At 41.5% G+C, this 18,072-nt stretch overlaps 1 protein-coding gene across 1 annotated transcript in view; it reads right to left on the reverse strand.

Moving 5' to 3' along the window:
• The window catches only part of LOC115011220 (metabotropic glutamate receptor 7-like), a 56,840-nt gene that overhangs the window by 25,465 nt on the left and 13,303 nt on the right, over positions 1 to 18,072 (reverse strand). The window contains 4 exon segments of the mRNA XM_029436276.1: positions 725 to 879; positions 1,463 to 1,598; positions 7,903 to 8,089; positions 8,091 to 8,120. Of these exon segments, the coding sequence (XP_029292136.1) occupies positions 725 to 879; positions 1,463 to 1,598; positions 7,903 to 8,089; positions 8,091 to 8,120 (508 nt within the window).

The following is an 18,072-nucleotide window of genomic DNA, read 5'->3' on the forward strand; positions in this document are numbered from 1 at the left end:
ACAATTGATAATGGTCATTATTATATTTTATTTTGGAGTGAAATCAAAACTTCAGTGCTTAATATTAAAAAACTAAATGAAAAATGTTCTCAGAGCCAATCTTTCAACAATGATACAGCAGAGACCAGAGATACCAATTTGGATTAGAGAATCTTCTAATTTCTTAAGCTTTTTTCAATGTTGATGCTGAAAGGCAGCTGTTTGCCTGCACGTTGACCACATTCACTTTATATGGTGACAATAGATCAATGGGGTTTTTGTTGTGTTTAAAGCTTGTTTTGCTGTCACCAAAAAGCCTGGCAAAAAAACAATTATTACATGTTCAAAGCAGCTGTAATCAATATTTATATATTAACACATCATATGTTTACTTGAGCCAAAACAGATCTAAAAAGGAGATATTGGACTTACATTTTACTGGTAGTGGAAAAAACATGAATTATAATGTTACTCCCCAACTGCTGGATGTGTAAAAAGGTGATAACGTGTCAGTGTTGTGTTCACAGATTGTTTTACGGCTTGTTTTACTGCTCCCCAAGTAACAAAAAGCAATAATTGCATTTCATAGTATTTTAAGAACAACTAAAAGTAAATGCAAATAATTACTCACACACATACTTAGGCTAAAAAGACTACAGAAGGCAATAACTCCTGACAAAATTAAAAGTAAAATAGAAAACAATATGTGGTGAAGCATGCAGTGCGAGTCTCTACGTGTGCGTACCTTCAATGGAGGAGCGTTTGGGCAGTATAGTGACTGCTCCCACCGCTACATCCTCGAGCTGGTGGATCGGGCTGCTCTTGGACCCCCAGCTGTCAGAGCCAATCCACAGGAAATGGCCAACCTGATTGGTCCTCTTGGTGGCATTTAGAACTCCCCTGCAAGGACATCCGTGTGTGTGAATTAGGAGAGAGATCACAGGAGGTGTGTGAAACCTAATATCTATTACACAAAGGCAAAGCTAGTTCTAAGGAGTTGCTTGGACATTACAGCTCTGCCATGTACAGCTCTTCAGTTTATTTCATCAAAGCTGAGAGGAACTATTGTTATGTTGTTTATATATGTGTTGTGGGTTTAAGATAACAGGGAGTTACAATCATTAATATCCATGTCTCCCACTTTCTTTTACATTTCATGAGCATTCATTTTGTAATTTACAGGAACAACATATTTGATTCTTTGTTTGTTTCTTTACATAAGTATCTCCCATGGGGCATTGTAAATGAAACAATATCTCTCTGTTGCTTTGTTGTGATCTGTATTCCCAATTCTCCTCTGAGGCATGTTTGTGTTTGTGTTGTTGGAGGTATGTTTGTGCAGCAGACATCCTGTATGCATGGCACATCTGTGCCTGTAGCCTGTCTTCAGGAGCTGCTACTCAGTGATTAAAGACTTCAACATGGCAAGCCATCAATGTGCCTAAACAACAACAATGAAGCCAGAATGTGCAGCGATCCTCACCGTATGTCTTCTTCAGTGGCAAAGATGACGACTGCCCGCGAGTGCCGTGTTTCCAGCAGTTGTTGGATGGCTTTGTCATAATCCTCCAGCTTGGGGTTGTGGGGAATTTTCAAAGACTGGGCGATGCAGATTCCACCTTTTTAATGGGAGAGGAGTAAGAAATGATAAGGCCTCTGGGACGATCCACCGTTCGCTCACTATTACACACAGATGTGTACACACACACACACACACACACGCCTGGGGTCACAATAGCTGCTTCTTTTCCTATGGAAATCTCAGCCAGATGGAAATAGAAAAACACACAACACAATAGTGATGTTTTGATGATGCTGTCAGGCTTGCTATAGAGTCTAAATGATAGTCTTACAGTGTATGCATTTACATTTTGGCAATGATCTGAAAACCACAGGGGCGTGCAATATAACACTCAAACTGCGCCTGAGCGGACTCCGACAGAGTGAGAGAGTTATAAACATATCTGCAATAACAAATCCAATAATCCACACCAACAGGGTAATAAAGCTACACATTTCATACTATGGATTTGAGAAAATCCAACTGCTTGCCATTGACTTTTCATTTAAAGTCATTATAAAACATCTCTTGTTGGACCCTGAACCAATCAGATAACACGTTTGGCAATAACAAACAAAGAGGATATTAATACTGACAATAAATCATTCTCACACAGGTCACCACTAATGAGTCTGTACAGGATGAAGGGTTACTGATTGCTTCCATGCGTTACTAAATTGTTGCTACACATTGTATTTGGCAGAGTATATTATCACAATTGGCTTTTAGCAGTTTGCTAGATATTGTTGTCTTCAGGGGTTATATTCAAAGACTCATTATCGGATGGAGAAGCAAAATTATCATTTAAAAAAGAAATCCTTTTAAAAGGGTTTTGCTTCACTCTGCCGTAGTAATTATAGGTGTGGAGGACAAGCTAACCTATGAGGCACTTTGGATAAAGATAATATGATCACCTGTGCTATGTGGAGGAACTACTGTAGGCCTAGATTTGTTCTTAGTCAACAGCAAGGCTCTACCCAAACCAATTAAAATGTCTCCCACTCAAGCATTTTAATAGCATACCCAATAACCTTTCCATTTGAGTTTCCCTGAGTAGACAGAGAAATGGAAAGAATCTTCTAATTGCCAGTCTCCTCAGGCTCATTACTTTGGTATAAACAGCTTTTAGCTGGCAGATCACACATCTCAAGGCACAGTTTACTGTGGCATTTCTAAAGGCGGAAGATGGAAAAATGACAACTGCTGAACCTCTTCCTAACTATTCATTATTCAAGTATCAGCCGACAGAATTAGAAATATTTCCTGACACGAGAAAACATTTTGTATGTGCCAAAAGACTTCTGGGATGGCTGCTGTTATCCTCCCTAAGCGGACTAAACATAAAAAAGGGAGATCCTGCAAATGGCCAATCTGTTGCTTAAGGGTTTGTAGGATCCTGTTAAAGTGTAACGTGCTTGGTGTCAATTGTGCGGAGCAGCCAGCCTTGTGGGTCTCCAAGGGACAACAGTAAAGCTCTCTCTCAGCACAGAGATTTCAGTTTAGCTAGAAAGTCTACTGTTTGACACTGTAAACTCTAGCACAGTAAAATATCTTATTCTGGCGTTTTATTGGCACTTTAAGTTATAGGGGGTTGTATGTCTGCAGGTAGGTATCACACATGCATTAATTCCCCAAAACTGTTTTTCACTGAGAACTTAAGTCTAATGTAAATGCAATAACTCTGTTATGACTAAAAAAACAAACCTTGAGGGCTTGTGTGACGAGGTATAACAGTCTTGAACAGAGACATATTATAGGTCACAACAGTCAATAATCCAGACAGAGACCACTAAAGCCACTGATGAAGATAAGAAGCATTTGGAGCAGATCCCATCTTCACAGAGAGAGAGAGAGCAAAGAGCTGAACACGGTGTGGGCTTAAGGCTGCCCTAGAGGCTGCGGACAGACAGTTGTGCAGTGGTGGCTAAATTATTGAAAGCCTGCAGAATACCTCATCTGTCAGTCAGTCCGATGGGCAGTTAGTCAGGGAGGCAGGCATGATGGAAATGCAAGTATCATATCTATACCTCCTGAGAGCTCACCTGTCACTGGAAGGCACGGTGTGGACTTGAAATAGAACCCGGGAAATAATATCTGCATGTCTGTCTTGGCTGGAGATGTATGATGTGAGACAGTTAAATGTCAGGTTCTGGGAGAGGAGAGCGTTTTACTCAAACTTGCGGAAGTGTTATCCAAGAAATACGATTGTATGTCGTACATGCCAACATACAAAATCAGAACTACGTGTCGGATGGTCGAACAGCTTTGGAAACAAAGATCAGTGCTAATAGCTACACGCAGTTACAGTGAAATTATTAGCGTATTCAGAGAGTTGTTCGTGACTGAAGCGCATTTATAAAGAGATGTCCGCTCAAACTCATGTCATGAAAAATAATGAATAAAACGTCCCTATTGTATATGTCATTTTTAAAAATACATGAGAAAGAATGAATGAAAAAGAAGGTTATTATATAAAACGGCAAATAATTTCTTCCCTCTCCACCCTCTCCCAAATCCTGGGCTTACATTTTTCGCTTTCCTCTCTCTCAATTGCCTTCGGGAGGTTTTAATGGAAGTGGCACACTGGCAAGCCCCTCCTGACAAGACCACTGTCTGAGGCTGACTCTCACCCCTAACAACCAATGCATTGGCCTCAAGGACATTTACACTTTGCCACATGGATAATTGCAATCAGACAAAAAAAAGGTCAAATTGAACTCCGCTGCAAAACTTTATAGGCGATGCGAAGTTCATGGAGCAATCAGCGGCCGCGATCCCTTCTTTTTGCAGTCGCCCCTCAAAATGTTAAATTTCTGCTACCATTAGAATTGAGTTTGTGACACTGCACTTTATTAATTTACCTACAGTGTGATCTTACACCAGAGGCCTAATACAAAAACTTATATTCACCGTGAACTGCTACCCTCTGCTCCACATTAGATTAATATATCAAAGACAACTAAATGATCACGATTGCTAAATTCATCAAGCCCTTGGAAGTTCTCAGCTTATCTGTGCAGTGCCATAGGTCATGCACTGCATTAACTACTTCAATTATTCATCCTCAATGCCCTCGTTTCTGAAAATGCACTCCAGGGCGAGGAATCCAGCTTTGCCATTTTGCTTAGTGAAATACAAATCCTTTTAAATTAGAGGCTCCTGATGGATTCGACCCCCAACCCGCCTACTGAACACCCTCCAAACCTAAACCTTCAGGGGATCCATAATGCTGCAATTATATTTATCACCTCGGCAGTCCAAAAGCAGACCCGCTTTCTCCAGTCTCCCTGCCTGAACATGTGGGAGCACATCAAAAGGGGCTGAGATGCGGCTGACATTCATATTCTACATCTGTGTGCCCTTCTACCGTCGGTCTGGGACTTGTTAGGTCATGCAGAAGTATTGTGGTCTATGTTATGTTTTTTACAGATGTGTCAGGCTTCCCACTCCCACTCCTCTCCTACTGCTAAATATCCCCCCCCCCCCACCCCCCCACCCATAGTGTTGGCAACTTGCTGCAATAAATTCCACAGTGATACTTTGTGGGAGGTTTTCCTCAAATGCAAGTCTGCTTATCAAATGGGAAAACAGAACTCCATCGGTCTGGCCTGTGTCCAGACAGACAAAGAAAAATACAAACACGATTCATCATTGCCAGCTTCACCTGGAGCCAGGATGAAGGTGCACACTGGGAACTGTGCCTAAACACGGGGAGAGAAAGTAGAGCGAAGAAAAAAAACAGTAGAGATCAATACCGGCTGACCATGACTCCAGTCTCAGCTTGGGGTAATGGGTAGCCATATTGCATTAGTCCACAAGATGGTTCTCCTTGAAGTGGTGAAGCGAGAATCCTACTAATGCATCTGACATTTCACTGCAACCAAACAGGGCAGCCACAAACAACGTCTCAAGGCCTTACGGATCAACTAGCACGTATGCTGCAACAACAGCAACCAAACATTTGGGTTGTTGTTCCGCAGTTTAGTCATTTCTATGTTTTCATACATCTACTCACACCACGATCTCTTTCCATATTCACTAAGATGTTTGCTTCTTCAATTCAATCCATTCCAGTCTGATCTGGTGCAGAACCGGTTCCTTTGAATGAATCCTGAGAATGTACAGTTCTGCTATTACATAATTAATGTGTTTATTAAAGATAAGATGCCTTGGGTACTGGAGGCTTTTTCTTTAGAGGGAATAATTCCATTTGTATATGAATACAAAATATTGCAAAGTAACTGCAGCTCAGTAGCAGTAGGATGAGTCAACAACAATGGCTTATAATTTCATACTCCTTGTGTAGCTGTTCAAGAGTCATAATAACGGCAGTACTGCTCTTTGCATAAGAAAAAAAAAGAAACAACAGTGAAAACTGCATCTGAGAAAACCAGCTAGAAGAAACTGCGTATGCACAGGATATAGAATGAATCCAACATAAGCTTTAAATCAGGACTTTTCCTGATTTGTTCCTATACAGGCATCCTTCTTTCTCTCTCTCTGTCGATGCAAATTACACGTCCACAAACAGCTTCCTAAAGTTTTAATGAGCGATCACACTGGACACGAATGCACACGGATAAAATATTCATGCATGCTGGACTTCTGATCAGTGCCTGTGAGATATCATTAGCTTTCCTCGTTTTAGAGGTTTCCGTACATTAGAAGAGACAGAGATCACTCCCTGCAGATGTACAGGAAATGGATTGGAATCCTTTGAAGGTTGAGGTGAGAAGCAGCAAAACACTTTCTGCTATTGTGGTGAGTTGCGTGGCTGTGCTGTTATGAATCATGGAGGGGGATTTTTCCAGCCGACGTAACATTCCTCCCCCAAGTGATTATCTAACAAAAATGGAGTCCATATATATATATATATATATATATATATATATATATATATATATATATGTATGTATGTATGTCCTTCAATTTTTCAATTTTCCTGACAACCGTTCATCTAAATCGACTTCATACTTGGTTGAGAACTCAAGGACGTGCAGTGACGAGTGTGAGCTCTTGAGATCTACAAGACATATTTATTATAGTAATGCGTTAAGTGCACACGGTGTAGTGTATTGAGATGAGCTGGGTACAGCTCTCTCCCCGTCGATGTTTGTGTGAGCTTTTGCACCCAAATGACGTGCATACTCTAGCACTGCTACGGGATGCAACTGTGTCATGGCAGGTGCATTGCTCAGGACCAAAGAAAGCGCAGTGTCTCGTGTGGAGTTTATTGGATGAGCGGTTCCTCGAGCTGCAAGCAGCAATACCACAGGCCAAGCAATCACCCCGTTCTGAAGAGGTACCCTTTGAACGAGCACTACACACACAGCAATTGCCAACTTTTGAGCATTAAAAACATTGTTGCAAATCATAATCAGTTCATTCAAACCTACTGGATTGTATTATAAAAATGTATCCGTCCTCATCTTGCAGAAATACTGCAGCAGCAGATTGTAAACCACATGATTTGACAAATATAGCTGACCCATTGTACTGTATAGCAACTGAGTGTCTCTTGGCGACAGCAGTGACTGCTGATTCACATGTACCACCACATGCCAACGACAGCATCAATGTGGAAAGAGCAGGTGAGTCAAGCATGTGAACAATTTTCAGCCCAGTTACAGGCACACCAACACCGTGTCTGAATGCAAATGTACATTGTGAATACTGTCCAGCATCTTTATTCTAACCTCTCTAAACCCAAATGTATACTTAACATCTTAACTGTTAAATCTGATAAAAGGTTTATTGCCACTTTAACAATAACCATTAATGTTGATTAATAAAATGATTAAATATCTTAAACCCCGCTGCTTCATGCACACAACCAGACCAGAGTAGTTTGAACTGACTGACCATCATTACCATCCTCAGAGTCCTGCTCTCTCACTAGCAGGGAGGAAAATTGAAGTTGAGTGAAACAGAAAAGGCAGCGTGTAAAACAAATCATGTCTCCCAAATGACCAGTTTAGACCAGTTCTCTCTCCTCTCTGCCGGCTAAAGAGAAGACGTTATACATTTTCAAACAATTCCTTTTCTGAGTGTGCACACAGCAACAAAAAGAAAACAGCTGAAATGGTCACATACAGTACTTTACAGTGACATGGGTTCAGGCGGTGCTTGTTATTGTGACGGGGCAGCTGTTTCTCCAGTTTCTTCCTCCAGTAACAAATCACAGGTGGACTAAAGCAGCGGTGGCCAAACAGATCAATAATTCATCCACCCAAAACAGATTTTACGATAAATACAATGACTGATCTTACTCTGGTGAATGCAAGGAGATGTTTAAATTATAGAAATACTTTGATTATGATTATAATTCTGTTTAGTGCCAATCACTGATCACATTTCCTTACCTGCTTCTTTGGAGAGTTGTGTGAATGCCTCCACTCCCTTCTCTCCATAGCTGCCCTCTGAGGCGATGGTGGAGACGTAACTCCAGCCCAGGGCTCGGATAATGTCCACCATGGCCTGGGCCTGGAATGAGTCTGGAGGAACCACCCGTGAGAAGAAGTCATAGCGCCTGTCATCACTCAACTCCTGGGGCTGTTGACGCATAGCTGATCTGCGGGATCTTGAGGAGAACAAGTGGGGTCGGGGAGGAGAAGGGAACTTTTACTCATGTGTCGGTGCTATTCTGGTGCAGCATCATGGGTGGTTGCTATAGTAACAAACAGTGAGAAATCCCATTTTTTGAATGGCTGTGTCGTAAATCACTCCCCTGTTTACTATTAGGTGCACTATAATTACTGCCATTTGTTTGAGCATAAAACATATTTATGGACAATATGACCTCAGTTCAGTGTCTATGTCCATGCCAAAATATCAAACAATTGCTTTAACACCAACACAAACATGTTTCACTTCAGTTTCACTTCATATTTGCGTCAGTTTAATGTGGATAAGTTTAAGCTATAATTTAGTTTTACAACTTTTAAATGCATTGTTTAAAGAAGGGGAAGTAAATGTGTAGGCGATGTGGAAATATTGTTCGTCATTTACAAAAATATCCTGTCACAAAGAGTTACAGCATGAATAATTTAAAGCAATACATTTTAATATACATCGTCATGTAGACTTTCCCATGGGTGTCCCATATAAACAAGGATATTTGTCCCATTAATAAATTGAAAGTCTGAATGAAGACACAGGCAGGCGCTGCACATCACTCGCTTCTTCTCACACAAGCAGAGGATGGCTTGCAAAACAAACAAGCAATACATGTTTCATATACTTCACATTACCTTGTCATTTGATCACCTAAGAATATACTCACATTATGTAATGCAATGTTTTTGCAGAGCCTATATTGGGTCTGTTACCTGGACCACCTGCTGTGCTGTCACTTTCTTCTTTTAACATATCAATGAAGACTTACTGCAGAAATGTGGCACTTTTTTATGAACTAGCAGCACAAGCGCTCTTTTACACTTCTCTCCACGCTACAGCATATCAAAATATTCAACTTTCTATTAAATTCAGCTTTCGATTGCATCTCACAATCTTCCTCATACTTGTCATATGATGATAACTGAGCAAACTCCATCTGCTGAGGAAGATAGTGAGATGTGGTTTCTTTCTGTTAAACTACTGTGTCCATAGTCAAGAATGAACTTTGTCGCTCACTTGTTTGATAACTGTGTGGGGAATGTGGAGTTTAATTGTGTTAACTAATAGGCCTAATTGCATAATGTTCCTTTCCTAAAGGAAGCAGCGTAATCACACTTAAAGATTACTATCAACTAACTACTGAGACATACTATCAACTATACAGTGTGGATGTAGATAACCTAAAAGTATCTCATAAGGATATAGAATGACTATATCAATCAAGCTCTTTAGAAAAGTGCAAGATAGTAATTGTTCCTAATGTTCAGGAACCCCCTTAATAGTCTGCAGGTGTTCTTCTTCTTACCCATCTTTAAATTGCTCTAATTCTTTGCAAAGCTAGCAGAATTTTTCTGGAGACAGAAATGTCAATCTGTGAGTTGCTCTGTCCGTCCACTTTATCCTCCACCATTAGTGTCACATTTGTGGTGTTGAATGGATTGCCATGAAATGTCTCCATCAGGATGATTTTGCAATCCGTTAACATTTTCCTCGAGCACCAACACCAGGTCAAAACTGTTCATTCATTCATAACTAAATACTCAGTGTGCTAATTAGCAACGGTTAGCATGCTGAGATGGTGTTCATAGTAAACATTATACCTGCTTTGCATCAGCATGTTAGCATTGACATTGTGAGCATGTTAGCAGGCTGGAGTTAGCATTTAGCACAAGCACTCTTTACAGCCTCAGAGAAACACAGCCATGGTTGGTGTGCCTCTTGTTAGCTAGCTAGCTTTGTTGATCATATATCTGATTGTATCCATCATCAAAAACCAAGTACAAAATCAGTTGATAAAGGGATCTAGTGTGAGGTTGTTCACAATGATGCCTGCTACCTTAACATCTAATCAGAAACTGTGTTTGAGGTTTTGAAACGACAATCACACCTGGTGTCACGTCTGGGATCAAACTGGGTACTTCCCATTAGACAGGTGGATGCACAAACAGGGACATGAAACGTTTTCTCCAGAACCCATTGCAGTACCTCATCACACAGTCTAATCTAGCACTCTATGAATGCTATCCATTTCTGTTAGGGTGATCAAAAGCAGCTGGACACTGGGGAAACATAGGAATGAAGACACGGTGGCTTGCTGATGGGATTGCTTCAACTCACAGAGTGTGAGTTATAGCTTTGACCCACAACTCAAAAGAGGTCAACCGCACCAAAGCTGACAAATTGAGGAGTCAAACTCTAGACGACTCAATAAGTTGCAGTTGCCAAAAAGAAAAAAGAAACAACTACAAAACCAGCAAACACAAAAAAAATCCGTGATGCAATTAAACAAATCCACAGGTGGGAATGCTGCTGTGATGCCACACATTAAATCACTTCAGGGCTGCTTAAATTGAGTGTAGTGGGTCAAAGAGGAATCGCTGCAAAGTAATGGAAAAGCAACAGCAGCAGTGATTTGCATTTAAAAAGACTCTTCTTTTCAAAAAGTGAAGTATCTATTTGAAACGTTTGATAGGGGATTTATTTTAAGAGAGCAGCTGTAGTAATAGTATGCAGTCAAAAGGTGTTATGGGTTTGTTGAATCACGTCCCATCTTTGCTCCAGCTGGGACAGAAAGCTGCTTGAACATTTGTCTCTCTGGAGCTTTTTGCTGCAGGGAACCATTTAAGATGACAATGTCTTTTTACTTTTTCTAAGGCTTGTACCCTGTTGTTATCATTTCTCAACTCCTTATTCTCCAGGAATCTAAAACCTCTTTGTTTTCACACTGCGGTTTTTTAATTACCACTTTGATCTCCAGGTAACAGTGCTAAACCTTTATTGAGAAAATGCGGAGGTCTGAGTATTAAACCTGCCAGAATTAGAAGACAAGGAGATGCTGACTAACTAATACTGATTATAATCTAACACCTTTGTATTTTCTCTCTGGTAGATAATGGGCCACAAATCAAGTGGAATGCAAGTTAGTCATTTAATCTTCTTTATGAAATAAGTGAATTGAATTAAAATCTTCTGAACTTGATTATGTCTTTCTGAGTAGATAACAAGCAACAAAGTTTAGCTTTGCCACTTTACAGTTGCATGACTGATTCCCCAAATGGTTTTAAAAAAAATAAGCTCTTGATGAGATTAAAATCTTTGATAATGCAAAGATAATAAGGCGAGGAAAATTGATATTTTATCAACATTTTAGAATATATTTTCTCTAAATAATTAGCTCCAAATGAAGAAGGGATTATTTTCTCTTCATACTTGATCTTGAATTTGTGTGTCTCACCGTTGCACTGAATTCTCCTTATTTCACTAAGACACTTTAAATCTATAATATGGCATCACACATGACAACATGTTCCAGTGGCAACAAGGTGAAAAGGTGACGGCCGTGCCTGCACACGTTCTGCTTCGACAAATAACCGAGAAACAGATTATGAGTGACCGCGTTCAGGTCAAGAGAGAATGATTAACGATGCCCCCTTTCAGTATAACAATTACCCAAAGCTGATGTCTGGCACCTGTCATCTGCTGTATACATCAAAGTTAGGATTTCAGAGGGTAATCGCCTTGCTTGCTCTTGAATGTATCTGGGCTGACAGGATCGATGGAAGGAAAACACAGAGGTCTGTTATGGGGGACACTGTTTTATTGATTTACCACCACAAAGTGCTGCGGCCGCCCTGAATAAGAATCTGTTGCAGAAGTGTACAGAGGGTTGAGGAAAAAGCAGGCAGGGGTGGGAGGTGGTATGTAGGGGGAGGGTGGTAATCTGCTTACTGACATTAAAGGAGAATTTCAACCTGGGTGTTTAAGAAGAGAGGTGACTAAGCGAGGTTGTGTAAAGGTTACACACGTTCACAGTAAGTGGGAATGCCAGGTGAAGTTAATTAGAGTGCCATGGCCTTTCCGTTGCATTTTCACATACAGCAGTCCACAAGCATCACGGGCAGCTCTAAAGAAAGGTGAGAGACTGTAATGTTGTGCTTTAATCTCCCTGCTCTGCTAATGCAAGGGTGATGCTTCTGCCGAGCTGAGAGCAATCCTTGCAGCTAGCCGTGCTGCTCTGATCCATCTCTTCTCTCGCACGCTCGATGCAGAAAGAAATGTTATTTGAAGAAGAATAGGCAGCATATGGCACAACACGACTCTCAGTTGGAGTAATGGCAACCATCTATCCTTGCCATCTGAGAGGAGGGAAATCTGCACAGAAAACCGAGGGGTACGACAGTCCATGAGGTCTTAAACAAAAACTTAGAAAAAAACAAAGGCCATCTTTCAAACACAGAGCTTTCCAGCTGCAAAGTGAGCTGAAACTCAGAGAGCTGGTCTCTCTGAACAGACTTAAAGAGACTCTGAAAGACATTGAAGCAGACCGCTGTGTCTGTAAATGTTTGAATTAATGTTGTGTGGCCTATCTTGGCCAGGACTCTCTTGAAAAAGAGATTTGTAATCTCAATGAGACCTATCCTGGTCAAATAAAGGTTATAAATAAATAAATACATTTCCATACAAAAGGCAGCATTGAGTAGATGCCATTCAGTGCCAGAAATTAGGAAGAGAGAACTAGAGCGTTGTCCAGACTGGGTTTGGTATCCATTAATCTGAGAGCAACCCTCTAAAACATAGCTGCAAACGAACTGTGAGTGGCAGAGCTGAAATGTTTCCCATGAATGGCTTTAACTGGGGCGAGGGCTGCCAGCCAGTTACTGTTGCAGGAATCCCTGTGCCTCTATTTGCTGCATGATTAGCTTCTAAGTATATCTTGACATCAGTCAGCTCCACTCGGCTGTTTGCACCAATCTCCACGGTGATAGCGGAAATGACAGCAGGTTCTGACAGACCTGACTCTAACCCCATGCTGTCTGTGGCCGGATGCCAATGCACAGATTGTCCTCGTGACACCAGCACAATGACACCCACACACACTGAATGTATGATCCTATGGACTAGCCAAGGAGCCATTTTGAAAGCAATTCAAACACTGCACACCCCTCCCATGATGGAATAAATATTTGCTCACAAAAAACATCCCTAGTCAGAAGATTTATTTGAAGCTACAATGCCCGAGGTTGTAAAACAGCAGCGGTCGATATCCTATAAACAAAATAATACAGTACGATAAACAGGCCACTAAAGATATTGAGCAGTAATTAAGTTTTACATCCTTCCTGCTATATCAAGGCTCAGCAACTATAACATGGGGTGGGGGTCAGGCAGTCATTGGTTTGCATCCAGACAGCAGTGCCATTTGTTAGCAGGGCAGGGGTAATGACTGTGTCCATACATGTAACCCCGGGCTGGGCTTTGGTAATCTCCCTTCACCAGAGCACGGCACTGCCAACACAGCCGTGGAGGCAGGGAGGAAGGGCGGGGAAAACCGACAGCTTTCCCTCCCTCTCTCTGTCACTGTCTCCCCCTCTCTTCCTGCCCATCTGTGTCTCTCACTCAAACTCTCTTTTGTGAAGGCTGCGTTTCATCATTGTGCCCTCACACAACCTGTGACTTTCAGCCTCGCTCCACTGTTCACCGCCCCTCTGTGTTTCAGCCCCGTTGGAGAGAGAGACAGAGACAAGTGAGTCTCATCTTCCTGTGCGTCTCTCCCTCCCTCCATGTCATCTATCTGCATGCAGACAAGCCCACACAGATGATCAGCAGACACTTCCTGCCCAGGGAGGTCCTCGGGCTGCCAGTTTCCCCCCCAATCAGAGACAATCTGCCCTCAGTATTTGCTCGCCTGCCACCCAACTTTCCTGTTCCTTGCTGTCTCTCTTTTCTCCCCCATTTTCAGCATAATTTTCATCTAAACTCTTGCTCATAATAATTACATTGAGGTAGGACTCATTTGAATTAGTAAATACGTTTAGTCAGAAATGTAATTCCTCTTGGATTATGTTTTTTTTTATGGATTTCATCAACAATGTATCTGTGAACATATCCGTAGAAGGTTTGTCAGTACATTTCATTGATGTTCTGCTTGACGCAACTAAATCATGATTATTATTTTTGGTGGTTATGTTTAAGAAACTTAAAGCATTTGGTTAAACTGCCTTAATTGGACAGCGGACAAAGAGCAATGTACTGTATGTCCAATATTAACTCTCTGAGCATAGCTTTATTTTTGGTCCCCATGGCTCAATGTTCATATAAAAACATTGATTATAGCAGCTTTAAGATAAGGGAAAAGTGATGTTCTCAGTTAAATATAGAGAAAGTAATCTCTGACTTGAACATTAGATGAGACAAATTAGTAGTAAGCATTAGTAGATGTGTCACTCCTTTTTAATTCCCTCTCCTCCACGCTTCTCAGCAAGGCAAGCCTCACATCACACTCCTACTACATCTCTCCACAATGTTCTACAAGGACCTTACCTGTGGTGTTTGCAGCAGCTTTTTGCTACAGGACTCGCAAACACCACATTTTCAGAGTTGCCCACACCACTGAACTAGACTTTGTGCTACATGACAGAAAGTTAGGCTTTCATAATCCTTTATCCAATACGACCTTCCACCGTCTCCTTCTTTCCGCCCACTTCCTTTTTGCCAGTCGATTCCCTCACCCTTCGTCTCTCCCTCTCGCACCATGCCAGTCCCCTGGGCAGCTCCAGTGCTCTGTGCTGGGCCTGCAGCTCTTGCATGGCTGCCCTGCCAGAGTGTATTTTAAGACAACCAGCATGTTTCTCCATAGGTACAGAGGCTAGGTATGACTCACAAATCCGATATTTGACCAGGAGAGCCACACAGTAGAGTAGAGCCGAGGCGTGGGAGGAAAGTGTGGATAGCTCACAAAGGGAACCTGACCAACCTCTTTCTTTCCATCTGGTAAACAGACTGCTATTTCAACTCTATTGGTGTTTCAAATAAATTTCCCAACACCAACTAGCTCTCGAAGCCTCATCGGAGAAGAGTCTGTACACCGAGGAGAAGCGCCACATCTATGCAGTGAAGTGTAAAGGTGCGGTTATGAACACATGTCATAGATGAAGCCTAGTACAACGATTTAAGGATCCTGCCTTTCAAACTGACATGACAGTCAAACCTTTATGCTGTCACCCGTGAGACTTATTTTGAACAAATACTGTATCTCATCAAGACACTTTGTAAAGCATCTTTTGACTTAGGCTTCACAAAAAGCGAGGCCCTGCGGAGAACAATGCAGTTCAGCAGAGAAGCCTTGATCATCGTGGTTGTGCGCTATCTCTAGCTGAGACAAAACCTCGACTCACGGTAGGAATAAGACACAGCCCGCAGGTTTATGACTAAGTATTATCAAACGTATTCCTTTATATCCACAGGGTCTCACGTTGCAGATGGCTGTATTGATTCTTTCCGACTGCAAAGTGCATTGGACGCAGCTTTGTTTTCTCTACCGTGTTCTTTTACAGCCTTCACGACTTTATTTTTTTCTCTCTCAGAGAAATATTAAATGTCCATAAACCAATACTGAAATATGCACGCCATTATGCCTCAGGTTGGGAAGAAAAGAATATTCTTTCATGAGAAACGTCCGTTTGGGTTTTGGTAATTGTTGGTGTGTGCAACATCTTTTCATCTCTGCTCTGCCTCACTGCTTTGTCCAGTCCTAATCTGTGGAACTCTGACACATTATTCTCCAAAGACCGAGCATAGGTGCATGTTTTTTTCCCCCCCACCTACACCTGGAGCATGCAGGGTCAGACACTTTCATTGTCAGCCGTGCACCTGCAACACTCTGACCTGCATTGCAATGACTCCCTCTGTACTCTCCCCCATCTCTCCCTGTATAGCTCTCTTTTCAGACTCGACAGAGCATCATCACGAGGCCCATTTCTCCTCTAATAGCGCAGGCGATGCGCGTATGCCTCCTCGATCTTATCTTTCCTCTCTGTCTGCTCCTCACAAAGAATTCTTTAGCAGGGACATATAATTACGAACTGATCACAGCAGTGGAAAATATCACAGATATCCTATCCTATATATAGTTAGGGTTAGTGTCTGAACCCCTTGCCATGCCATGCCATGCACTTGGGGTATTTGTTACCAGTTAAAAACAGCACACTTTAATAGGCAGTTATTTGCATGCCTGTCATTGCTAGCAGTGTAGCCTTGAACCTCTCCAGGGGTTGAGATTACAGTGTTTTATCAGCAAAACCTGTATTCCTAACACATGCCAAATCCACTGTCAGCCTGTATGGATCTGCAGAGAGAAGTTGCAAATGTCACAAGATGCAAAGATGAATACACTTTCCTGCAAAAGCTTCAAACACTAAATGGCTCAAACTAATGTAATGCCTGCTGTGCCGCTACTACGCATTTTGGCAACTGCAATGATTTTCACAGGCGGTTGATGAACTTATGCAGCTGTAGTTTAATTTACGCAGAGCTGAGACTATATGTTCAAGGAAAAGGGCAGAATTAGCTGCTTAAACTGCCATTCACAGCAAGATACTCCCAGTCATCGAGCAGGGCTTTACTGAACTGGCATCGCAACAAAGAACATTAAAATCTATAAAAAGGCAGTACAAATCCAGAAACACTAGAAAAGTAGTTAAAAAGAAATGTATAAACAAATAAAGGAATAAATGAACAAACAAATACAAAAACACGGATAAAACATTCAGAATATAGCGGGATAAAACTACTAGTAGGCACAATCTGAGTACACCAGAGTATACAGCTGATAATAAAAGCGATTTATAAGGCAACCTTGAGTGTGGTTTAAAAGAAAAAAAAAGCATCTCTTCAGGGTAGGGCATTTCACAGTCAGCTATAGGAATATGCTGTTTAGCTGCAGAGGCAGACCTTCCTCCAAGGCTTCATACAAATCTCACCTCCTTCGCTGGGATAGGCAGACTCTAACTGGCCCTAACATTAACTATTTATAATCAGAAGTTCTTAATTGGTAGATGTTGTTGGTGGAAGTATACACACACACAATCTGGGAGGCTCAGTTCAGGGCACTAAAGTCCCTCCTCTGCCTGCAGTCTCTGGTTCCTAGTGGCAAAAGCACAGTCACCTTTCCTCTACTGTCAAGACAGGGGACAGACAGAACAGCCTGCGGATCTCATGTGAATGTGACTCACGAGGAAATAAAAGGTCTGCTGACAGTCAGACCACAGCTATATGTTGCCAATGTGATCTGGATGTCAACAGAAGAGAGACTTTAAATCTTGTATCCAATGTCCAGATGCTAAAATTAAGAATGTATGGAGGTCCCTTAATGGTTCTGAAATTCTGACTGCTGCATTTTTAATGACTTGGATGCTCGAGGCAAGAACATTGAAAGTGAACATTTCACTAAATGTAGAAGCAAATATGTGGTTCTGCTTAGTTTTGCAAATGGTTGTTTTTCCACTTTTTAGTGACATGGTTCTAGGATTGGCAATTTTGGTTGTTGGGCTATGTGTGCAGAGCTTTAATGTGAGATTGTTTTTTTTAAGGCTTTAGGGATGCTCATTTCGCCTGTACACTACCACTTTGGTACAATTATTATGAATTCTCAGGAAGTTTTGTACAGATTGTCCTGAGAAATATCTTGAAATCGACTTTCTTCTACATTAGCCGAGAACGAATACTAATGGTGATCTCCTGACTTTTGCTACAGCGACACTATGAGGTTGACATTTGTGATTCAGGGTGAAATTTCTTATCGGCTGTTGGAAGGCTTGCCATGAAATTGGGTGGAGATATTTATGTCGCCCTCAGGATGAATCGTAATAACTTTGCAATCCCGTCTTTTCATCTAGCGCCATCATTAGGTCAAAACATGTACCGTAATGTGTCCAATTAATTAATGTAAGACAAAATAATGACATTGGCATCAGCCTTTCTTTGTGTATAGTGCTAATTAGTAAATGTTAACATGTGAAAGTGCTAAACTAAGATGGTGAACTCTCTAACCAGCACAATGTTAGCATTGTGAGCATGTTGACACTAGCATTGAGTTCAGCCTCACAGAGCCCATAGCACTGTAGAAACGTGTCTTGTCT

Source organism: Cottoperca gobio, chromosome 7, assembly GCF_900634415.1.
Source record: "Cottoperca gobio chromosome 7, fCotGob3.1, whole genome shotgun sequence".
NCBI classification, from domain to species: domain Eukaryota; kingdom Metazoa; phylum Chordata; class Actinopteri; order Perciformes; family Bovichtidae; genus Cottoperca; species Cottoperca gobio.